We start from the raw sequence: 22,259 nt of genomic DNA on the forward strand, positions 1-22,259 counted from the left end.
CATCCATCCATCCATCCATCCATCCATCCATCCATCCATCCATCCATCCATCCATCCATCCATCCATCCATCCATCCATCCATCCATCCATCCATGTTCAAACCAGACCCAACGCTCTCCCCATCAATCAATCAAAACTACTCCGAAACCTCATCCGCGCCTCCTCCCCCGTCCCAAACGGCACCCCAAGCTCAAACAGCCGCATGACAACATCCGCAAAATCCCTAAAAAACGCCTCATTATCCGCCGCATACACCTCCACATACCGCCGGAACCCCTTGTCCTTAACCAGCGCCATATCAGTCGGCAGCATCATCAAGCCGCGACTCCCGCCCACACCCTCATACTGCCGCGCGCCATCCCACTTCCGCCACCGCCACGTCTCGCCCAGAAGCAACTTGAAATACTCATTCGTCAGCACCGTCGGCGAGAACGTCCACGGCCCCTCGAACCCGCTGCGATCAACGTGGCAGCGACCGAGCGCGTGCGCACCGCTCAGCGCTACAATCTCCCTGTCGTGCTCGAAGCCCATGCGGCCGAAGATGGCGCGGAGGTGGCTCTGTTCCTTGCGCGCGTCGGGCAGGCGGCCGTCGGGCGTGCAAAAGGCGACGTCGCGGTCGGCGCGGCCGGGCCGCCAGGGGATCTTGGGCCCTTGCATTTCCTGGATGGCGCAGACGGCGGCGAGGGTCCAGAGGTCGGAGTGGGTGAGCCAGGGGAAGTGGGCGTGGATGGGTTGGAGGAAGGCGCGGGCGGTGGAGAGGCCGGCGTTGGCGCCGTGGTCGGATTCCGGGGCGAAGCGCATGGTTGCGCCGTTGGAGCCGCCGGTTTGGGTGCTGGCGTCGTAGCTGGGGTTGGGGTTAGTGGGTGGGTGGATGGGTGAAAATGTGATTTTACCAGAGGGAAAGATGACGATGAGAGGGCTTGCTTCGAAGGAAGATACGTACGTTCCGCTCGCGTGCCATCCTAGACGTAGTAGGATAGGCCCGTAGCTGCCGTCGTCGTAGTCGCTCTCTTCCTCGAGCCGCTTGGCGATGGCATCGTAGACCTTCTGGTAGTCTTCGAACGTCGGCTTGAAGGGTTCCTTGGCCTGCTCTTTTACGTCGTCTGGGAGCGTCATCGTCGTGTATGCGTAGCCGGCACCACCGGCCGCGAGGGCGATGCCGATGAGCCAGGGTAGTTTGCTGCTGCTGCCGCCGCTGGGCCCGTTGCCTGATGAGGCATTATCGGCGTAGCCACGGCGGGATTGGTGGCGGCATGTTTGCTGTGCGATGGCAAAGCGGGCGGCGGCTCGGAGAGTGGATGTCTGGAGAGGGGATGACGATGACGACAGAGAAGATGCGGAGGAGCGCAGGGCGGCGCGCGAGAGTGTGCGGGCGGCGGATGCCATGGTGTTGTGAGGTCAAGATGGGTAGAAACAGATATGCCGGAGACGGCGACGGCGACAACAACACAGGAAAGACAGCGTGAATCAGAGGAATAGAGATGAGATTGAGAGAGAGAGAGAGAGAACGCCGATAGAAAAGCAGCAAACGCTCAAACCTACCTTACTACCACTGCCGCCGCCGCCGTTACGAGTCGGAGTAAACACCCGACAAAGTGTGAGATGCTGAGAAATGATTTCAGCGGACCGAGCCCTATGGGAATGCATAGATATGCCCTTACAGCGGGTCCTCTTGAACCCATCAAGCCCCTAACGCCCTATCAGAGCACGTGGATCTGTGTGAATCATCGTTGTTGTCTGTGCTCTTCACAACGTTCTGACAACAGGGGTGTCCGAGCTGGTCATGATGTGTATGTATCTATGTGCTTACGATATCGCGGGGCTTCTAGAACGTCGCACAGTCAGCCTGTCCTGTTTTTCAATACGCTCTTCTCCTCTTTACAAGAAGCTGTGCACAGCAAACAGGGAACAGGGCAGGCCGTAAACAAATACGAATGACAATGCAGATGAGATAATGTAGTCGTGTCCGTGAGGGGAAAGTCGTCTGTCTGGTTATCAGAAAACACGATCACGGTGCCGAGCCGAGACTTCTCCAGTTAGCGCCATCCATCTAGTGTGTCATGTTGATTGGCTAGTCCGCTCCGACTTGGCAGGGTCTGTTTCCTGCTTATCTTCCACTGTCATCACTGTCATGTTAGTATATATACAGATACTCGCTGTCCCATCTGCTATGCTGCTTTTGCATCTTCATGAGAGTGGAATGAATGCACAATCTCGAAGCAAGTTGAACTTGACCACTCAGAACTCAAAGTCAAGTAAAAACTATATGTCGAATACACATCTGTCTGTCGTCCGGAGATCTCAATTAAGCACACATGTCACCAGAAACCGAGGCTGGATAGCCAATGAGCAATTAATGAGATTGGTTATGTGCTCCTGGGACTGACTTCATGGTGAGACGCCCTGGTTATCCAGAATCTAAATGAAAATTCTATCCCAAAAACTCCCTATCGTACAGCAACACTATGAACAGGTCCGTGTTGAGCCTTCTAGAATGCCCCCTATCGTATTTACAACTTGCTCTGGAATAGCGTCTTGTCATTGGGGAATGGGTTGATCGTGACATCGTTCAGCGGGTTGAGCTGACTCGCGCGGTAAAACATGTCCTCGTACACCTTTCCGTCATATCGTCCCAAACTGCTATCCAACTGCCAATCCGGGAAGTCCCAAGCATCCACCAGGCGGACCGCATGTGGCCTGATCTCCTCAAGCAGTCTCATAACGGCAGTCGCGCGCGTCAGCTGGATCTGCTTAACGGTACACGCACCACTCGTGAAGAACTCGCTCGCCTCGCTCTCGAGCGTGTGCAGCGCATACAAGCGGAAGAGCTTATGCAGGAGCGCCGTCGTCTCGTTGGAGAGCTCCGCGCGTGTGTTTCCGGCACTGAGGGTGGCATAGAAGTTCTTGACGACGAGATACTGCGAATGGGCGCGCGAGAGGCGGTAGAAGTCGACTAGGAGCTCATTCCACGACTTCTTCTCAACGTCGCGGTGGCGCAGGGCTTCAAAGGTCAGGTACGAGGTGCGCCAGGCAAATGCTGCAACAATGTCTTCGTCCTTGGAGCCGATGTCGAAGGCGGCACCAATGTCGCGCTTCGTGTGGAAGTTGGTGAGAATGCGAGTGGTGTCGTTGGTGGGACGCTCGCCGTTGAGAACGGACCGGGCGGCTTTGAGGAGCTAGAGACGGTCAAATGATAGGCTTTGGAAAGAGAGGCAGATCCTTTTAACTTACATAGCGGGCGACTTGCTGGGTCAGCATGTAATTGTCGCCTTCCCATGTCGTGGTAGGGAGGTAGTCGGCGTACCAGGGACCGATACCGCTGAAACTGCTGTACCCGTGACCACCACAGGCACGTCGGCATACCTCCAGGCCTTCAGCAGCAGTGCTACTTGCAAGAGACTTGAGACCACAGGACGTGGCGTGGAGGTCGGCTACCAGATCGCTTCCTGGTGATGTTTCTTCCGGACCGGCACCACGAGGATTGCTTTCCTCGGTTTTCTCCTTATTCACAGCCTTTTGGTTTTCCTGGTACAGCTCCATCATGGCCTTACCAGTGAAATGTAGAGCATATGTCGCAGCAAGTAGGGTCAAGAGACGGACTTGAACCATGCGGTAGTTGAGAACCGGAGTCTCTCCCCGTTGATCTTTTGCGTCACGATCCTGGAACTGTCTTCGGATTGCACAGTAGCGCACAGCAATGGTCACACCCCGCGCCAGAACACCTCCAGCTTGCATGACGATGCTGCTGCGGATGAAGGTAAGGGTGCCATACACTAAGGTGGCTCTGCTTGGCTGGATGTACTTGTTGGTGTTGGGGTCAACGCCAGAGAATCTTGCCAGCATGTTCCGGTGGGGAATCTTAACCTTATTGAAGAGTAAGAAACCGTTGTCCATGGTACTAAAATACCGTCAGTCAATAATTCCACATCCGCGCCACGTGCACCTACTTGTAACCAAACTTAGGGCCAATGTCTCCAACATAGATGTTCTCGAGGGGTTGGTGTGTCTTGAGGTCCCGAATCTGAACCACGAAAGGATGGGGTCCATATGGCTTTCCATTGATAATCAATTGTGCCATGACAACAGCATGGTTAGCAGTTCGGCCCAGGGATCCAATCCACCACTTGCTTGCAGTGAGATGTGGTGAATGAATCACAAAGGTCTTGTCAGAGGGATCCCAGACAGCCACAGTCTCAAGTCCACGGACATTTGAACCATGGCCAAGCTCGGTTTGAGCGTAGCATCCTATATACTCGTATTTCCGTGCTTTCTCAAGGAAGAGCTTGTGCTGTTCTGGAGTTCCCTGTTCCTGGAGCGTTTTCCTGTGTGGCCATGAGCCACAGATCTTCACGGAGTTCCAAGTGAAACTTACAGAAACATGCTATCATGAAGACCATATGGGCCAGGCTCGCTGATGAGATCGACAGCTGTGTAGTGCTCATCATACGACCAGTTGTTCTTTGCAGAGATCTGAGCAAGTCTCTTGGCACGCGCGAGAGCTGTCTCGAATCGATCGACTCTACCAGCGAAATAGTTCTGAGACTTGTCGAATGCCTCATCAGACTCTAGGACCTTCAGAATACGCTGTTTACGCTCCCGAGCTTCATTTCCGAATAGAAAGGTTGAAAGCTCCTCGACAGGGAGATTGGATCTCCCACGCTCCTGCTTGAGAAGCTCGCTACCCTGTGGCCCTGAAGGCGTCAACTTCTTAACCCACTCTGGTGGAGGTGGAGGCATTTTGACAATTATGTTATGATATTGAAGCAAATAATAGGATCAAATGACAAGAGAGAGAAGATTTCACAACTGGGTAACCTTCGCCTTAAGTCAATGATGCAGTGGGTCCAGGCCTGACCTGCTCCATGTTAGACCCGAGGTAGATCATTGACGGTAACGCCTATGTTTCCTCTTTCAGCACATAGACCGAAGAATCACCGAGCTAATCTTATCTTTGAACCGAGGCTTCTTCCTAATCCGCTCAATAACCTTTGGATATCAAATATTTCATATGCATGACACGTAAAAGTGCTCTGACTTTGATGTTGGGATCTCTTGTGACACCGAGATGGAAGTCGTGAAACGTGGTACTGCATTGTCCCTATTATTACAACAGGTGTAGGGCTGCGTTGTCAGGGATCCGCAGCCTGTAAGAGGTCGACCTCGACCAGCCTCTCCAATTCTCTCATTCGCATTGCCACACGTCGCGACTCAGGTAGCCACCAGCCATTTCTCTTGGTGAAAGTGGGTGGTATTTACAGTCCGGCCTCATCGTGAGTTTCCTCCGGTCTTCCCCAACCCCTAACCATTGAATCTCGTTTCCCCACGCTGCACTGCCCCGCATGCGGCCTTCCAACCTCCTGCTCAGTCTCTCACACGCAGCAGGTCTCTGCCTTACCCTCATTCCACACACCGTCATATGCGAAACACAATGGCCGTACAATCTGCCCCCTCACATAAAATACCATCCGGAAGATGAAGTTCACGTCAAGAGGCACCTCAGCATCCAGGAGCGAATAGGATGGGAGAACCCTAGTGGGGTCCGGAAAATGAGCGTGAATGAGGGCGAGAAATTCCTCCTCGAATATTGGCAGTTCAAAGAGCCGGATATCTCCAACAATGCGACAGTGGCGCTTATAGCTGCACAGCCTCTTCGACCGGTTATTGAACGGGACAATGAGAGGGACTACTTCATAAGACATGCGATTCGCGACATCTTCCAGAGAAGAGGCTATCAATGCCCAGGTGGCACACGGAGTTGTATCTCTATAGATCGGCCAAACAGTTGTTGTGGCTCAAACGACGTTTGCACACTCATCGAAGATACTGGACTAGGCGACGTAGGCTGCTGTGCTTCAGGGTCTGACTGCAGAGGGACTATTTCACAGTGTGACACAGGAGCTGGATACTCGAGCTGCCCAGATTCCCCAAATGGAGGCTGTTGCATACCCGGGTATAGCTGTCAGGACGTTGGGTGTAAGTCACTGTAGAAAAAAGGTTATTCGTAGAGATATGCTAATGTCAGCTAGGTATTGCTGTAAACACGCAGATAGTCACCCGGACCTTCAACCCACCTCCATCTTCATCCACCACGCCTCCTCCTTCCTCACCTCCACCTTCAAATTCGCCGAGCTCGAGTCTATCCTGTAGCCCAGGTTTCAGATCATGCCCAGCGAGCCAGGGAGGCGGATGTTGCGCTACAGATCGTGCATGTGGATCGCATACATGCCCAGCTTTGTCTACGGGGCCGCCTACGTCGGCTGGGGCAGCGCCTCCCGTTCGGCCAACATCTGAGTCTGGTTTGATCACGACAGGCCCGGAAACATCTGCAGGGCCTGATGCGTGCCCGACAGGCTTCTACATGTGTAGCGCATACTACAGAGGCGGATGCTGTAGAGTTGGAAGGAATTGCGACAGTACATCTTGCCCTGCAACGAATACCGAGATATTGAACACGAATGGAATCACGATTGGGGCCCCAGCTGGTGCGACCGTTGCTCCAATACCGAGTCCGAGTTGCGCAACTGGCTGGTTCATTTGTGGTGCTGATGAAGGCAGCGGATGTTGTCCGACCGGGTATAGCTGTGGATCTGGTGATACATGCATGGCAACGGAGAGCGGGGCTCCAAACGTGGCGAAAGAACCACCAAGCATGGCTGCAAGTGGTAATCGAGTATGTTGGTGTTTGCTAACTATCGCGTGGTTCTCGGGTGTTGCAATGTTGCTGCTATAGCGCGGTGAAAACCTCTGAATGATAGGCTTGAGTACGACTGCAAATGACTGTACATACACACTGCTCACGACCTTACGACATACTCATCCTGAAGCGTTGACTAGCATTGCAAATTTAGAAATTGAATCATGAAGGCGGGCTTACAATTGCACCTCAGAATTGTGCATGTGATAGGCATGGATGCATTCAACATCAAAAGTTGACGTGTCCGTAGCCGGGTTCGTGCTGCCAGGTTCCCTGGTCGTTGAATCTGAACCTGAAGGTGCGGCGAGTCACTAGATACAAGTTCTTCTGTGAGAACGAACAACATCCAAAAGCTTGCGTACATTATATATACAAGCCTACAAGCTCGTATAGTTAATAGTTACAAGAAGTGGTTTCCGACGTCAAACAGCTCCTGAAGGCCAGGGTGGGGACGAGGTTGCGGGCACCTGGCCCCACCCATCCATCCATCGACAATTCACAGAAGCTAACGTTCTACACTTGATCACTACACCTCATTGCAGACCGAACATCCTCTTGTATATCCTCGACCCTCGATCTTGATTCTCGACCGTCACCTCCATACCATAATCCGCTCACCGCTCACCTGGTACAGCTACCCTCGAGCTCGTAGCCCTCTACAGAGCAATTCACTTCTACACAGCTACCCCTCCCTGTCACTGACGCAACAAACCCTCACGATTCACTTTGTTCACTTCGGCCGCCCCACTTATTCGCTGGACCGCAATCTCAGCTATATAACTAGGCAGCCGGGAGTCAGACTTGATGGAGGCACCTTGGCTACTGGCCTTATCGCAACTGCCTTGAAGACTTGGTCTTCAATTGCTAGCGAAGCCAGAAACTATGCCGGAAACTCGCGATGACGGTCAGCTTCCAAAGCCACAGTCTGAGAAAGAGAGAGCACACCAGATATCTCGGCGCCTTTTGTTGACTCACCAGGGCTTCAAAGTGGCGAAGGAGTACCGTACAGAAATTGCTGCTAGCAGTAGCAGCTTGTTATCAACACTGGCCGCGGTGAGTGAAGAGGACGTCCAGTTACCATTGACGGGCTGACATACGCTACAGTATCCTCTAGACTCCGTCAAGACTCGCATGCAAGCGTATGTGCCAGTTCTATTTCCGTCACTTGGCTATCACTGACCTCTTTCAGGTACAAGTTCTCTTCGTTCGCCGATTGTGTTGAACATACGTATAGGTCTGAAGGTCTCCATGGATTCTGGAGAGGTGAGTAATAGCATCATTGGACAATTGCGTGTGGCTAACGTCAATTGAACAGGTGTCTGGTCTCCACTAGCAAGCATTACACTGGTTCGCACGGTATCGTTCTCCATCTATCAAAAAGCAAAGTACACGTACGATAGCTGGATCTTTAGATCAACCGGGCAGTCACCGCTCGTGGTGGCCAACACCAAGAATGCAATGCCGACTCTTGCAACCATGGCATGCTTTGGAGCCGCAGGTGCAACCGCAGGCTGTGTTATATCTTTCATTGCTTGTAGGTCGAAAGCTGACAAACATCCTTGAATATCACTGACTAGAACCCTAGGTCCTTTTGAACTGACCAAGCTCAGCGCACAGATTGCAGTCCTGATGTCAAAGGGCAATGGTAGAGGTGAAGCGACTGCGAAAGAAACGGCAAGAGGCAAGAGCTACGAGCAGCTGGGAACCTGGAAGACTGCCAAGCAGATCGTCAAGTACAGAGGCTTCGCTGGACTCTATTCCGGCTTTCACCTTCATACGCGTAAGCTCAGTAATGTCTGTTGACCTACAGACTTGCTAACATTCATAGTTCGCGACACCATCGGCACCGGTATCTACTTTATGACCTATGAGAGTGCTAAGCAGGTTCTTGCCAACGCACGCGGCAATTCTCCAACCAGTCCTGCGGCTGTAGTCGTTGCTGGTGGACTCTGCGGCCTCGTTAGTTGGGCATGCGTACGTGTCTCAAGCTGCGAACCCGAATCGTGAGGCTAATACAATCCGTAGATCTATCCAATCGACTCTGCAAAGAGCATCTATCAGCGCAATTGCTTGACCAGCGACAAGAAGGACACTAAAAGGCCTAAAGTTCAATTCTTCAATCCTCGCATGTATCGAGGTACGTTCAGTCTGTCGCATACTCCGCTTATAGCGCACTAACCGTTTTCTCAGGTCTCACTGTTTCGATGACCCGCTCATGTATCGTCAATGCCGTCTTCTTTTCAGCCTTTGAGATGACAAAGAAGTATATTAACCATTTCGAATATGATGAGGATATCATCAGACGTGGATTGGAGCAGCAGGAAGAACTTGCATCTCGGAAGTAGTGATAAGTATCGACTTACGCAGGTACGAAATGGAACATGGAGCATTGTAGGACAACAGTGGGAGGCTTCGTCGTGTTCTTTCTTGGAGTAAGACTTTTGGGTCATTTACTCAAAACGGATATCGGAACGGCTTGCATCATCACGCGGAGTCTCACGGAGTTGTTCGTGTTAATCTTCACGTCTCATCGGAAGGTTCAGTTGGGCGCTTCTTCACTTCACTGGGTTATATGGGTGTAACTGAGCACATAGCCGTCGGTGTTTCTCGTCTAGGAATGGTCCCTTGGTAGGATCTGTCATTATACGCAGTACATTCGAACACGGATCTGATTATCATGAACTTTGCTAATTGTGTTCCTACGTTCTTGAATCCACCAGATGTAGCTAATGAAGATATGATACAGGTCAATCATCTAGCATCATTCGGTGGCCATGGTTCAATCCAGAATACTACCACTTCACGAAGAAATCTTGGCTACGGTAGCTAGCCTGGGCTTGAGTCGCATCCTGGAGATAACTCCGGAACGCTAAAGGTAAAGGAGGACCGCGGCAAGCCCACTACAGCTGAAAGGTCAATCTAAACTATGCGCTTATACGTTTATCAACTCCTGAATCTCCGCTTTACTATCATCATGAATCCATTAATCCAACATCCGTGGAGCCTCCAATGGTGTATACAATGCGCTTCATAAATCCAACACCGATCATTACATCAGCCGCGCGCCACGCCACGCGCCTTGACGCGGCAATGGATCCATGTACCCCGGCTTTCTGTCCACTCTAACCAACCATTCAATACCACAAGAGGCCGCTCACAAGTCGTCCAACTGATACTCCAGCGTGACATCCTCGGAGCATGCATCACAATAGTAGTTTGAGAAGCCGCCGCACTTGACCTTCATCTTGAGACACATGTCGACGCTCCAGACGTCGTAGGAGTAGCCCGAGAGAGTCCGATTTGGGCAAATTTCAATGCTATCGGACCACATGTAGGTTTCGTGTCCGCAGATGTACCAGGAGTAGGTGTAGGAACACATTTTTGTAACTGGATGGTTTGGGAGGTAGCGGTGTATTTGAGCTTACTAGAAGAGGTGCCTGTGTCGGTTTAATGGGCTGGTAATGCAATCCTGGACTCGCATACGGACCTTCAGCGCACTCTCTCTGCCTTCTTATAAGAAGAGGGTCAAAACTGACTGAGTATAACGACTATGAGAATAATCAATCGAGGAGTGTATAAGTGGGACCTCTGGTACTAAATGAAGAGCGCCGCAATTCATGTGCCAGGCAACAGCCGCGAGTTGTACAAACCGGTGAATCCAGCGAAGTAAGGATACCGCTCTAACATCCATCCATCAACCGTCGGCACTAGCCAGCATTTATATAACATGCTGTTGTCTTATCTCACGTACTGCAGAGCGCGGATGTAGCGCCAAAAAGCTGATGTACCTAAACGACCCCTTGCCCCAGCAACGTGGAACCTGAGGTATCCAGGATCTGACAGAATGAAGATGCATAATACATTGGTGCAGATATACCTATAGCAATGACTTGCGCAGGGCGTGTGCCGAAAGAAGGGCTTCCCTGGGATGGACAGCAGTCAATAAGTCAACAAGTCAACATTGTCCTCTTCCGATCTGGCGGGACGTCTCATGCAACTTCATTGCTTGTTCAAGTAATCGGCGTTTGACCGATCGGAGACTGACGACCGTGAGAGGCACCACTGAACTTGAGTGAACGTAGCAGGATGTGATTTGGCGGCTGAAGTTGCATGTGTGATGTGATAAGTCGAACCTCTCCTGCGCCTCGCAGGCCATTGGTCTTTGTTGCTGGCAACGGAACAATAGTCTGCATCTTTGACAACTCAGAGACCAGGCAGTTGATCCGACGACCTCAAATCCTTGAGGACGGTGGCTGACATGAAAGATAAACAGCGGCCTCAGACATTTCTCTGCGGTATACCAGTAGTTATCCTCGTGCCAACTTAGCCTCAACTTCGAGGACGAGAATCAAGATGATTCTGCAAGTGCCCATGACTGGCTCTTACGTTTTCACGATACTCATGCAGGGTTGAGGGCCACGACTGTTGCGACGAATCTCGTTCGTAGTCCTGATTGGTCCATAGACTTACGTGTCTCTTTACCGACTATGTACTAATCATGCTAACCGACTTACGGATCTGAAGCAGTGGCATTGTGCCTACTTCAAATCAGGGCTCCCATCAAACTATGGAAATGTAATGTTCGCCTCAACGAACTTCCAAGAATTCGACTCGTTGTGTGACTAAGATGCAATGACGTAAATCGATGAAAGGGAAATACATGTATCGAGAAACTCCGCTGTAAACAAACCGACTGACTGAAACAGGACGAGGCGACAGCTTGTGTACAAACATACGTGTACATCATGACGAACGAATTATATATGGCCACAAGTATCGTCGCAACTAACTTCGCAACGCACACTGTCCGATCCATGTTCGAAAAGCGATCATATGACGGACCCAAGAGCAGTAGAACGCTAAATGCCTTAAAACCAATATCGCCAAAGTCAGATCAATCGATGACCACCGCCAGTATAATGATAGTGAGCACCACTGCCATGATTATAAGCAGCCAACAACCTTTCCCGCGGGCACTCCTTTGATACCGGTCAGCTTGCCTTAGGTTCTGATATCCTCCCTGGGTGGCCTCTCTTGTCGTCTCCACATTCTCTTCGATGAAGTTGAGCTGCTCGCCTTGCTCATGTACAACGTGTCCGAGGTTTTTGAAAAGGTCGTTTAGCTCCTGGACCCCGTCCGCGATGTTGTCAATTTCATTTTGACGATCATTTATCAAGGTCTCGTTAAAGTCCACCTCGTGCTGGGGCGCCATCCGTGCTCGTTCTTGCTCCTGTTCTAGCAGTTGTTGTTGAGAGCCTGACTGTGCACCAAATCCGGAGGCCGAGCTCGACTCATCTTCTAGTGCAGCACGAGTGGCCTGTGTAGCTTGTTGCTCTCGATTTATGGACTGAACAGTGGTTTGGACGTGTCCATCAATCGACTTCCACTTGGAAATAAGTGACTTCTGCTCCGTTTGTTGCTTGGTCTGGATTTAAAACCTATTAGTAAAGGAACAGACCCAGAGATATTGATTCATGGTGTACTGACTGAGAGCTTCTCCTGCCAGTTCGACACTTTATCCGCCTTATCCTGGGCTTTCCTAACTGCAGCCGTTGTCTCCTTCAGATATTTGCCTATGGTGCCACGCGTCCTAGGTGTTTCTTCTTTCGTTCCCAGCTTCTTCGTGAACTCCTCAAGCTTTTTTACATTGCCCATCACAGAGTTCAATATGCCGTCGAGCTCTGTAGCTAGTGTATCGAAAGATGGGTGATCGCGATAAGGTTCATCCCCCCAATGCTGGGCCTCCAGATCCGAGGAGCGTTCAAAAGACATCTTGTTGAGCGTTGAAAGTGCGCAGTTGAGATAGTATGCGGAGAAGTGAGTGCACGTATCCGGGGATCGATGTATTGCTGCCTTCCAAGCCGCAAATGCACGACGACGTGAGTAGCAGTAGGTATCTAAAGTCAGGCGGCGCTGCTGGATGACGACGATCCATCCATCCCCGGCCGTCCTCCGTGCTTGGCCTTGCCAAGCCAAAACCGCCTTAGCAGCTTAGCTAAAGGCTGCTCAAACCTAAGCCCAACTGAGCGCAAGCGCAGTAATCACATCCATCCACTAATTAGTGGAGCTTCCCAGCGCTTGTGTTTTTGTTATAACCACCACGAAACCGAATTACGCTCGTCCCACCCAGCAACCTCACCCTACACTCCCTTTGTCGCATGTCACTATGATATGAAGCCTACTCTGCAGAAATACACTCCTTTCAGCCAACTCCAGCCTCCCCATCATGTCCGCGGACGCGAATAAACAAGCTCCTGTAGCTCCGCGAGCACGCCCATACAAAGACTTCCTAAATGCCGACTTCCACCGACGATTTGTGCAGGCATTCCTGGTGACCGGTGCAATATGCTATCTTAACGCTATTCTCATGGGGCAGGCGGATATTCTCTGGATATGGTTTCCCTTTGGACGCGCAGGAGTGCGAGCGCTTCTCATTCTCCTCAGCAGCCTCTTCGTATACGTTATAAGAGTTGCCCGGTCACACATCGGCGAGAGGAACTCGTCAAATTTTATCCAAGCCGCTCGCAATGTCTTTGGTCTACATACGTTTTTCACATTGGCGCTATACGGGGCCTCAGCCTTCTTTTTCGTGGAGACGTATATCGCGCTTGGTGGAGCACCGGACATGGGAAACATTGAGATCGGGAGGTCAGTACTCAATCTTACCACTCACATTGAACTTTGCTGACACAGTGTAGAGCTCACGAACGTGATCGAGTGAATGAACGCCCAGTTTACCTCCGCGCCATGATCTACCTATTCCTCGTTCCCAGCCAGACATTGGTCCACCTCTTTTGCGACCATGATAAGATAGAATTTCCGTCAGAAGAGACAGATGTATCGCCTACGGTGCTATCCAGCTTACAGCCAACTAAAGATAACATGAATAAAGCTGTCAAGATGTTTAATCGCACCTTCTGGCACACTGTCGTTGTCATAGTGTCAGGAAGCATGTTCTACTTCTTCAGCACCTCACTTCGATACATGACATGGAGGATCGCATACACATCATTCTATCTGCTTGTACCTAATGCAACTGGACCCGGTCGATATCCTGCTCGAGGCTTCCTCGACATGTTCGCACGGTGCTTTTTTGAGTCGTTCCTCCTCTTGTTCCTTTGGAATACCATAAATAGTACCTTCAACATTTTCATGAGCAGGGAACCTTTGAAGAAAGGGCAGCCTTTAACGAACGACTCGAAAGATCCGAATGGGAGCTTAGTTCAAGGACTACGCTCAAGAAAAGAGTTACCTAGAGTAGGTTTGCGACAATCTTCGCATACGAAAGTACTGACGTGATATAGTGTTTTGCGTTCTGGGAATTGGCAGTCATAGCGCAACGTTTCGAGGCACGCCGGCAATCAATATACGAAGACTTCAGCCGTGGCGTGTGGAAAAAGATCCTCGACGCTTGTATATCAGAGATCGAACAAATCACTAAGCGGATCGATGCTACGAAGCCCACTCCGCCACCTGCTGCGATACCCGCAGCCCCAATTGAACCTCTCCCAAGAATCGCCCAACCTCTGAAGCAGGACAATGTCCTCGGACCCGCATCTGCACGAAGCAACGGTCTAGCTTCATATGCGAAACAGCATGGCGTGACGCCCCGCAAAGAGATACTTGGTCCCCGTGCTGTCAAATTGATTGAGTCTGGACGGGACAAAATTATTCCGCCACAAGCACAAGCCGAGATTCAACAAAAAGGCGTCGGAGGTCTTATGGCCGACTTGCTACTACCTCTCATTCGTACACCGACCATTGGTCCATATTTGCGTCTAACGTTCGCTCATCAAGCGATCACTGTCGTTGCTGGATCTCCCTACAGCCGGCTGAGTACGATCATTGCCGCGGTTGGAGCTGTCACAGGGCTCGCAGTGCATAGTCTGAAAGAGGACAAATATGGCTGCGTACATGGCAATGTTCCCTTAATTGTGCGCACGCTCACAGCCGCAATTACGTCTATCGACCAGTTCATTGCGTCAACAACACCACACTGGACAGACGTCGACTTCCGAGAGGAACATAGAAAAGTACCTGAAGTTGAGCAGATTAAGAATAAGTTGAGGAAGGGCTTAGAGAGGGTACTTACCGCACATGCGGAATACCTGGAGAGCGAGGGTTTAAGTGCACCAGAGATCAAAGCAGCCCGTCAACTAGTCAGCGCACCATCCTTGGACGAAGCACAAAAAAAGCCTGAGATGCAGCAGGCAAGATAGAAATATATGCATTCGCACTCTCCGCGCTGCACACTTCTTGTACTTCTTGCCCTTCGTATGATTCTTTGTGTGCTGGAAAAGAATATGCAGGTCATCGGACTAATTCAACCAAATGCTAGCGTACTGTTATCCGTATATCCGACCTGTCACCCACGGAACTCTCGAGATTAGCTCCAGCCCCGAACTGTAGTATAAGACCTTCTGCTTATACGTCGCGGATATGGTAACAACAAGGCCTCTCGAGCCCCTCGAAGTCGCTGATCCTGCCTTTTCCTAACTTCGGATTTACGAACGAGCGGCTTAGCTATTCGTCATATTCGTCCATCCGGTATCTCGGTGTCAGTAATCATGTCTGGTTCTAACTATGGGGTACTCCACGTGGTACTGTCTACCCTTTTCGGATATTTAGAAATTCAGGGAGGCGGATACATCATGGACTACATGTACAAGAAATAACATAAATCGAGCGCTACTCCAGAGTCACAATCCCTCCCATGTGCTCCGGCGCTGTCCTCGCTTGTGCTGGTATGGAAGCTTATGGGTAGACAGCAGAGTATCACGTTAGGTGGGCTATTGTGGGCACATCGGTGTTCGTCTAACTGTTCGGCATGCAGATACGATGTATACCGAGTGTGTACATCTCTTTGCACGGACAAGTACAAAGCTACCTATGAAGGACAGCATACGGAGATCACACGAGCAGGGCCATGACAGCCCAACAGCTCGTTCGAAGCTTCACTGCATTGCTTTCTCTACGGTTTGCTCCGTGCCTGTACGATACTCTTGGTTATGGATGGGCCGATAGAGTTCTGGCTTTGACTGGGCTCGTCTTGGCTAAGTTCAGAGCGAAGTTGGTACGATGGCCTAGCACTCATTTGACACCATAGTCATTTGATCATCCTATGCGAGCGCTTGTGTTGTACAGGACCCGACACTGGCTTCGTGAGGCATCACTAGTTTCAACTGAAAACTCCCAGCTTGCGGAGCTGACTGCTCTTCGCCTCCTGGGTGACACAAAACCATAGAATACGGGCGAGCTGGGCTAAGACTGGCTTCTCCCTGGCGATAATTGACTCTTATGGCTTGTTCGACCCGGCTTGGCAGTTCACTTCCGAGGCTCTCGTGGAAGATCTCAGACTCAAATCTCTTTATAAATGTATATGTACATATATCTTGCCCGTATCTTGCCCGTAGCGAAACAGATCTGCACAGTCTACTGTTGAGTGGCACTAAGATGGGTTTCCTCGCCACCACTTCCATGGTCTTATACTTCCTTCATCTCACCACCGCTCAAGCTCCTCGATCCGCCCAGCCCCCATTCTTTCCAGAATACTGCACTCTCCCCCTGACTGGTCGCGCCCTTCCCCTCCAACTCAACAACACAGCTCCTCGCACCGTAACATGCATCAGCCCCGGCGCCGCATGCAAACGCAACGCAGACTGCAACGTACCAGGCGCCCATCCCTCGGTCGAAGAGTGCGGCCAAATCTATCTTGAGCGCAACTACACGACTCTTCTGCGCCCAAACACCATTTGCCTAGATGGCTTCTGTCGCTACGCAATCCCACGCATCGATGCCGAGCCACGCTCACAACACCGCTGCGGATGTCTCGTAGGATGTCAGGGCACTCCTGGGAAACCATACACGTGTATTCAGGGCAATTGCGAGCGTGAGCATTGCGTTGGTTGTGGACAGCGTGCGCCGTATGGGGATGAGGACAGGCAGTGTTGTGGTTATGCGATCAAGGACAGTGATGGTATATGCCGATGCAAGACGGGTGTGGAGAACTGCGAGGCGCGTCCGCCTGATGATGGGGGATTGAACCCCTGTGGGCGACCATCGTTCTATGACATTTGTTGCTGGGAGGGATCAGAAAGAGAGGGCGAGTGTTGCGATAGGGAAAGTTGCATTGGGAGTGTCTGCTTGCATCAGCCAGCGTTTGTATCGGGGGCGTAGGGAGCAGTGTAAGGATCATGCTTGGGGTCATGACATGCTTTGTTTACAATAGTACACTGTGGAAAAAGCTCAGAATCTGAATACCTCTTTACACATTATATTCGTGCGCTCATGTCCCCGAGGCCTGGCGGCGTAACATTGATGCGTCGTCAAAGCAAGCTATATAGTTTGAACATAAGGAAGTCAGCCTCAATTTCTCTGTCTAACTCAGGTAGATGCTCTGCAATCGCTCCCGTAGAACGCTTTCTCGACTCTTTCATCGTCTTCTCCGAGGCCCCCAAATTCCTGCTGTGCGCGTTTCACTATATCGTAATGTCTGAAAGTTAAGTATGAGTCCGATTCCTTCTGATAGAGCACTACTGTCTTGGTTACCAATATTTGTCTGCTACGCAGATCTCGAGTCGGTTAACCAGGACTTTCATTGATACTTAGCGTCGGTCACCATATTCAGTTTGCGGGGCACATGGATCGATACAAGTCCATCCTCCAGCCTAAGGAGCCAGGTCTTGATCAAGCCATGAATACGGTCTCTGAGTAGATTATCGTTCGGTCTCAGGCACTTATGGCTTTTCTGGTGCTGCACAATGTCAACTGATCCCAACAGCAAAGCCCACGAATGATCCTTCCATGAATTCTCCTTCATCCCATCAACGATATGACTAACTGGCTACTATAAATCGACATCCTATCTGACATGCAGTTTGAGCCTGAGGCAAAGATCCATGTTTGATAGGGAGTAAGGATCACAGTCGAATCTACAAATGCTCCGCTAAGCCGTTTATAGACAAGCGGCCAAAACAAGGGACTGGCATCTCGACTCTCTCCCCTCACTGTAACACCACACGTGTCTGCTGTGTTATCATATTATCACATCGTGAGGTGTTCGGAAGATTATCATCTGCCGTCCGACTTAGACGGAAGGCACGGTAGAAATGTTCGTAACTTCGCTCATCTGTACATGAACGAAGACATTTGCAATCATTTCTTCTTGCAACAGTTCACAATGGCGCAGAAAGATCCGTACGACTTGAAATTTGACGAACTTCCTAATCCTATGCGAGTCTGGAAGGGCCCGCCTGGCAGCCACGAAGAAGCATTAGGAAAAGTGTCGATCCTCACTCCAGATGTAGTCGCCAAAGCTGCCTCTCAGGAGATCAGGACTGGTCGACGTGTGACCGTCAATTGGTCCTTGGAACAGCTTGAGTACGCACCGTTCGGTCGAATCCCAGTCAAACACAGTATCATTCCTATACTAGACGGCGATGCCTTCGATGACATCTATACCTTCAATCCGCGTACGTCGTGGCGGGATCGCCTTTGGGTTTTTGTGTTCGACTAACGCATTTACAGAGCAGAGCAGTCAGTGGGATGGGCTGCGCCACTTTTCACAACCGAAATTTGTTGAAGATGGGCAAAGGAGCGTTGAGCGGGTGTTCTATGGCGGCACGACGAAGACGCAGATCTACAACAGGACCAATTCTCGACTCGGAATCCAGGCGTGGGCATCTGAAGGGATCGCTGGTAAGGGACATTCCAGTCATCCGACAGAGCCACATCCCTGATGCCTACACAGGTCGTGGTGTTCTCATTGACTATGCTTGGTGGGCAGAGAAGCAAGGCATCGAGTACAGCACTTTCTCACAGCATCACGTGAAACTATCAGATATCACTCAGATTGCCAAGGAATGCGACATCATCTTTCAGAGAGGTGACATACTTATTGTCAGAATCGGCATGACAAAGGAATGGAATTCATGGTCTGACCAAGCCAAGCAAGAATATGCATCGCAAAGTAACCCATTACACGCTGGTGTGGAGAATTCGATGGACGTCTTACGTTGGATATGGGACACCGGCTTCTCTGCTGTCGCAGGTGATGCAATATCTTGGGAAGTCCGCATACCTATTCCGGTCGATCGAAGAAGCTTCCAGTCTGATGTGCCACAGGTCTTCCCGTCTATCAATCCGCCCCTGTTTCTCCATGAATACCTGTTAGCTGGCTGGGGCATGCCGATCGGTAAGCATCCCATCCTTCGGAAAACAAATATTCCCCACATTACTCACGTGCGATCTAGGAGAAATGTTCGACTTGGAAGCACTTTCGCAGACCTGTCAAGAGCTGGACCGCTGGACTTTCTTTGTTACATCAGCACCACTGAACATGCCAGGAGGTGTATCAAGCCCACCCAATGCATTGATGATATTCTGAGCCACCTCAACGCGTGGGGCGTCAAACCTCGTATTATTCAGCCAGGAGATACCTACTATATATGAAAGGCAAATCCATGTAAGCAATTCACCGCCGTCTAGTAGCGTTCGGGTCGAAGCGTTGACTTGTCGTGGAGTCATGTCGCATTTCCATGCAATCAGGACTTGGCATACCTTGTAATACGGCAGATCATCGCCGAAGTGTCAATGAACGGGGCTGCATTAACCGGACACACAAATCTGCTAGAACATGCAGGTGTTCGACTAGTGAACTCCGCAAATGCATACCGCACATACATGAAGTCATCTCTGAAGATAATCGAGAAACAGCAGCCACAGGCTTCAAATCCACTGAAAAATCTTTTCATCCTAGCAATACATCTAGTAGATATTGCGATTGATACAATGATCCCAAATCCAGGATGCTAAGGACCAATTCGTGCTGTCTGTTATCGATAGACGATCTTTTGTCCGTCCCTAGAAGCATGCAACGGACTTCAGCACTGTCCGGAGGTGATACCAGGAGAATATCGCCACAAGAGAAACAGGCAGGATGTCCTCTTGCTACTTCCTTACCGTCGTTACTACAGCTGCTGGTAAGCATTTCCCTTTACGCTACACACCGAGCTGTTCACCTTGCACATCCTCTATCTAGAATGAACACAATCACCACTTCATCTAGAGGCTACATTGTACCAAGGTGCATCTTTCATTCACATCATTTGGCTAAGCATCTCATCTTATCCTTCTAGGGACGTGTCGCTCTGCAGAGCTCCACAATCTTTCGTTCTTTGCATGTTCCAAAGCTATAATGGCGTCTCATCTCCTCTCCAGACAGGGATATGTGACTGGCTTGCAGCCGCCTCCCGGTGTTGTATCAGACCCGACTCATGCTGAAAAGGGACTATGGAAGGCAAACATTGCTATACAAAGTATATGCCTGCCCATAGTCACAACACTGGTATTTATCCGACTGTACACTAAAAGCAAGTGGAGATTTCACCTTGACGATGGTGAGTTGGATCCCATATTGGTTTGACTTTGCTGAGATTTGCTACAGCGGCATGTTTCCTGGGATGGGTGAGCGTTGCGCCTGGTACCATTGCAAACGCATAGTAACTAAAGTTATACTAGATCGCCGCAGTCGCATACTCTACGACTGCTCTCCTTATGGCTAAGCATGGCGCCGGTATCCATCAATGGAACGTCTACGAACGAGATATCGTCCCATACACTCGAGTATGTTGCTTTATATGCTTCTATCAGTTACATTTTCTCATTCTCTTCGCAGCTCGTCTACGTAACCATGATCATATACGGCCCTTGCGCTTTCTTGATTAAGAGCTCAATTCTCCTCTTTTGTGCAAGAATTTTCCACCCACATCGTAGCGCATGCGTCATCATATACACCTTCATTGGCGTCATGCTCGCATACTATGTACCTGTGCTCGTCATCAAAGCTGTCATATGTCGACCGCTGAGTCACTTCTGGGATCCTGCTTCTGCACCGGATGCAAAGTGTTTCAATCAGAGAGTGCTGATCTTATGTGATAGTCTGATGAGTATCATCACAGACTCTATAATACTTTTGCTCCCACTTCCCCTGGTGAGTAAACTTAAGGTGTCGTTTCGAGAAAAGAGCAAGATTGCCATCATATTTGGGGCTGGTGGACTCGCTACTGTGTGCGGTCTCATGCGTATGATCGATATTTCGAGCAATGGTAAAGAGTCAGATACTACCTTTGTATTCACGCGGATAAATCTCTGGGGGTATGTTTGTACTTCTCCTTCAATTCTCTCCCTCGTCAATATAAAGCCGGGTCTGACACCAATATGCTTTAGAATTGCCGAAGTAAACATTGGCCTCATTTGTGCGTGTTTACCTACGATTCAGTACCTGCGGCGACGCTGCAGAGGGTGGCCGGTCTCGCACACAACCTCTCATGGGCGGTCTCCCAACGACATATCATCGACGCGTGATTCTGCGCTGCAGTCACCGACGTATGTAATGGACAATATGGCTGCTTCAAAAGCAGTGTATGTTAGGTCAGACTCTGTACCTTCGTCTTCACGTACAAGCACGAGCGTGACACCGGCACGGAGCCGTAGTATGCTGTCGGTGAGAAATCCGGATCTGCCAATGGATGAGAAATCAGATCTATCGCCTGCTTCGCCAGACCTCTCACAGCCACCATCAGCATCTTTACCATTCCAGCCAGAGCGCACACTTCACCACCGTAGCTCCTCTATCAGCACTCCACTGACCAGTATCACAGAGACAATCGTCCGTGGACCTAGTGTCGGGAGTAGCAGGAGCTATATCAATCCGTTGAACGCCAGCTCATCTAGTCTAGGACAAAGGCAGATTGACGAGGTAGAGATGGGCGCCGCAATCGTGAAGACTGTTGAGGTCGAGCAGATTGAGTCAGTGGCGGAGTGAGTGAGTGTATACTGAAACCGATAATATACTAACTGACCTTAGGGAACAAGCCTTCGAGCTTGATAGTCCGCAGCTGAATCCGACTGGATGGTTCCGCTTTGGCAATCATTAGTCACATTGTTCGTGCATCTTTCTCAAATCGTAGGCACTATGATGAAGACCTAGCAGTTGGATCCATCCTGGATCTGGTTTCTAAACATGATCGTCTCACTACTCGATCATTCGTCTTGAAAGCTCAAATGCTGTCTTATGTTCATGTGATCTTATGCGGCAGACGTTCGTTTGTCGTTCATTGAACTTCCGGGCTCCCACTCAGATGTATAATATACAACATGACACATCCACTGTGTCGCACGGAGCACCCGCCCTGAAAAACCACAAGCTCTCCATGTCCCGCACACTGCAATCCAATGGTAGTTCTGTAACCAGCCCGAACCTGCAGTGTTTATACTTTGCATCTTCAGTAGAGGTGTTTCAGTCTTGATGTCTTGAGGTGGTGGGCGTCCTGAGCCCTTCATTGGCTTGCGCTGCTTCTGTTAGTAAGGTCATAGTTCTTATCCATGTAGCTAAGATCCAGACTGAGCATACTTTTAACGTGTCTCTTAGTATACCTATCTGTAAAGCCTATGTTGAGCGATAAATTTCCCCCAAATCGCATACGATCCTAGCCTCTATTCGTTAAGGACGACCTGACGCAAGAAAAAAAAGCCAAAAAAAAACACAAAACAAAAACTGCGGAC

The 22,259-nt window shown here is 50.3% G+C and overlaps 9 protein-coding genes across 9 annotated transcripts in view; 6 read left to right on the forward strand and 3 right to left on the reverse strand.

The window, feature by feature from the left end:
- The window catches only part of EJ05DRAFT_299850 (cytochrome c peroxidase-like protein), a 2,128-nt gene extending 341 nt beyond the window's left edge, over positions 1-1,787 (reverse strand). Inside the window, exons 1-3 of the mRNA XM_033740590.1 lie at positions 1,663-1,787; positions 945-1,606; positions 96-845 (exon numbers count right to left, since the gene is read on the reverse strand). Of these exons, the coding sequence (XP_033601934.1) occupies positions 128-845; positions 945-1,387 (1,161 nt within the window). The 5' untranslated portion in view covers positions 1,388-1,606; positions 1,663-1,787 and the 3' untranslated portion in view covers positions 96-127. The remainder of the gene's footprint in view (positions 1-95; positions 846-944; positions 1,607-1,662) is intronic.
- A 562-nt stretch (positions 1,788-2,349) lies between these two features.
- On the reverse strand, positions 2,350-4,929 carry EJ05DRAFT_509234 (acyl-CoA oxidase). Its single transcript, XM_033748080.1, has 4 exons — positions 4,374-4,929; positions 3,949-4,323; positions 3,233-3,899; positions 2,350-3,177 (listed from the first exon to the last, which is right to left on the reverse strand). Exons 1-4 carry the CDS (start codon positions 4,736-4,738, stop codon positions 2,512-2,514), a joined length of 2,073 nt encoding a protein of 690 aa, XP_033601935.1. The 5' UTR covers positions 4,739-4,929; the 3' UTR covers positions 2,350-2,511.
- Positions 4,930-5,368: 439 nt separating this feature from the next.
- EJ05DRAFT_299780 (uncharacterized protein) lies at positions 5,369-6,781 on the forward strand. The gene is made up of 2 exons (XM_033740589.1): positions 5,369-5,974; positions 6,028-6,781. The coding sequence occupies exons 1-2, from the start codon at positions 5,548-5,550 to the stop codon at positions 6,729-6,731; spliced, it is 1,131 nt and encodes a 376-aa protein (XP_033601936.1). The 5' UTR covers positions 5,369-5,547; the 3' UTR covers positions 6,732-6,781.
- Positions 6,782-7,318: 537 nt separating this feature from the next.
- EJ05DRAFT_299530 (mitochondrial carrier) lies at positions 7,319-9,445 on the forward strand. Its single transcript, XM_033740588.1, has 8 exons — positions 7,319-7,748; positions 7,800-7,834; positions 7,885-7,958; positions 8,011-8,229; positions 8,281-8,475; positions 8,524-8,669; positions 8,721-8,832; positions 8,886-9,445. The coding sequence occupies exons 1-8, from the start codon at positions 7,578-7,580 to the stop codon at positions 9,038-9,040; spliced, it is 1,107 nt and encodes a 368-aa protein (XP_033601937.1). The 5' UTR covers positions 7,319-7,577; the 3' UTR covers positions 9,041-9,445.
- Positions 9,446-11,589: 2,144 nt separating this feature from the next.
- On the reverse strand, positions 11,590-12,467 carry EJ05DRAFT_484438 (t-SNARE; the record flags this gene model as incomplete). The annotated part of the gene is made up of 2 exons (XM_033745343.1): positions 11,590-12,120; positions 12,183-12,467. The coding sequence occupies 2 exons, from the start codon at positions 12,465-12,467 to the stop codon at positions 11,590-11,592; spliced, it is 816 nt and encodes a 271-aa protein (XP_033601938.1).
- A 454-nt stretch (positions 12,468-12,921) lies between these two features.
- EJ05DRAFT_484439 (uncharacterized protein) lies at positions 12,922-14,914 on the forward strand (the record flags this gene model as incomplete). Its single annotated transcript, XM_033745344.1, has 3 exons — positions 12,922-13,343; positions 13,394-13,952; positions 14,000-14,914. The coding sequence occupies 3 exons, from the start codon at positions 12,922-12,924 to the stop codon at positions 14,912-14,914; spliced, it is 1,896 nt and encodes a 631-aa protein (XP_033601939.1).
- A 1,234-nt stretch (positions 14,915-16,148) lies between these two features.
- On the forward strand, positions 16,149-16,871 carry EJ05DRAFT_498700 (uncharacterized protein; the record flags this gene model as incomplete). The annotated part of the gene is made up of 1 exon (XM_033746722.1): positions 16,149-16,871. One exon carries the CDS (start codon positions 16,149-16,151, stop codon positions 16,869-16,871), a length of 723 nt encoding a protein of 240 aa, XP_033601940.1.
- A 1,003-nt stretch (positions 16,872-17,874) lies between these two features.
- On the forward strand, positions 17,875-19,080 carry EJ05DRAFT_498701 (uncharacterized protein; the record flags this gene model as incomplete). The annotated part of the gene is made up of 4 exons (XM_033746723.1): positions 17,875-18,166; positions 18,222-18,392; positions 18,445-18,888; positions 18,947-19,080. The coding sequence occupies 4 exons, from the start codon at positions 17,875-17,877 to the stop codon at positions 19,078-19,080; spliced, it is 1,041 nt and encodes a 346-aa protein (XP_033601941.1).
- A 305-nt stretch (positions 19,081-19,385) lies between these two features.
- EJ05DRAFT_299913 (uncharacterized protein) lies at positions 19,386-21,651 on the forward strand. Its single transcript, XM_033740591.1, has 6 exons — positions 19,386-19,675; positions 19,832-20,092; positions 20,140-20,159; positions 20,214-20,318; positions 20,371-20,849; positions 20,922-21,651. The coding sequence occupies exons 1-6, from the start codon at positions 19,633-19,635 to the stop codon at positions 21,517-21,519; spliced, it is 1,506 nt and encodes a 501-aa protein (XP_033601942.1). The 5' UTR covers positions 19,386-19,632; the 3' UTR covers positions 21,520-21,651.
- Positions 21,652-22,259: the final 608 nt, after the last annotated feature.

Source organism: Pseudovirgaria hyperparasitica (assembly GCF_010093815.1).
Source record: "Pseudovirgaria hyperparasitica strain CBS 121739 unplaced genomic scaffold EJ05scaffold_5, whole genome shotgun sequence".
NCBI lineage: Eukaryota > Fungi > Ascomycota > Dothideomycetes > Acrospermales > Acrospermaceae > Pseudovirgaria > Pseudovirgaria hyperparasitica.

Coding starts and splice junctions, on each gene's coding strand:
- EJ05DRAFT_509234 (XM_033748080.1), bottom strand. CDS start 4,738: ATGCCTCCACCTCCACCAGAGTGGGTTAAGAAGTTGACGCCTTCAGGG. Junction 4,324..4,373: donor CTTCATGATAGCATGTTTCT/GTAAGTTTCACT, acceptor ATGGCCACACAG/GAAAACGCTCCAGGAACAGG. Junction 3,178..3,232: donor CCCAGCAAGTCGCCCGCTAT/GTAAGTTAAAAG, acceptor GACCGTCTCTAG/CTCCTCAAAGCCGCCCGGTC.
- EJ05DRAFT_299780 (XM_033740589.1), top strand. CDS start 5,548: ATGAGCGTGAATGAGGGCGAGAAATTCCTCCTCGAATATTGGCAGTTC. Junction 5,975..6,027: donor TAGCTGTCAGGACGTTGGGT/GTAAGTCACTGT, acceptor AATGTCAGCTAG/GTATTGCTGTAAACACGCAG.
- EJ05DRAFT_299530 (XM_033740588.1), top strand. CDS start 7,578: ATGCCGGAAACTCGCGATGACGGTCAGCTTCCAAAGCCACAGTCTGAG. Junction 8,476..8,523: donor CGGCTTTCACCTTCATACGC/GTAAGCTCAGTA, acceptor TAACATTCATAG/TTCGCGACACCATCGGCACC. Junction 8,833..8,885: donor CAATCCTCGCATGTATCGAG/GTACGTTCAGTC, acceptor CCGTTTTCTCAG/GTCTCACTGTTTCGATGACC.
- EJ05DRAFT_299913 (XM_033740591.1), top strand. CDS start 19,633: ATGTCCTCTTGCTACTTCCTTACCGTCGTTACTACAGCTGCTG. Junction 20,160..20,213: donor CGGCATGTTTCCTGGGATGG/GTGAGCGTTGCG, acceptor AAGTTATACTAG/ATCGCCGCAGTCGCATACTC. Junction 20,850..20,921: donor ACGCGGATAAATCTCTGGGG/GTATGTTTGTAC, acceptor AATATGCTTTAG/AATTGCCGAAGTAAACATTG.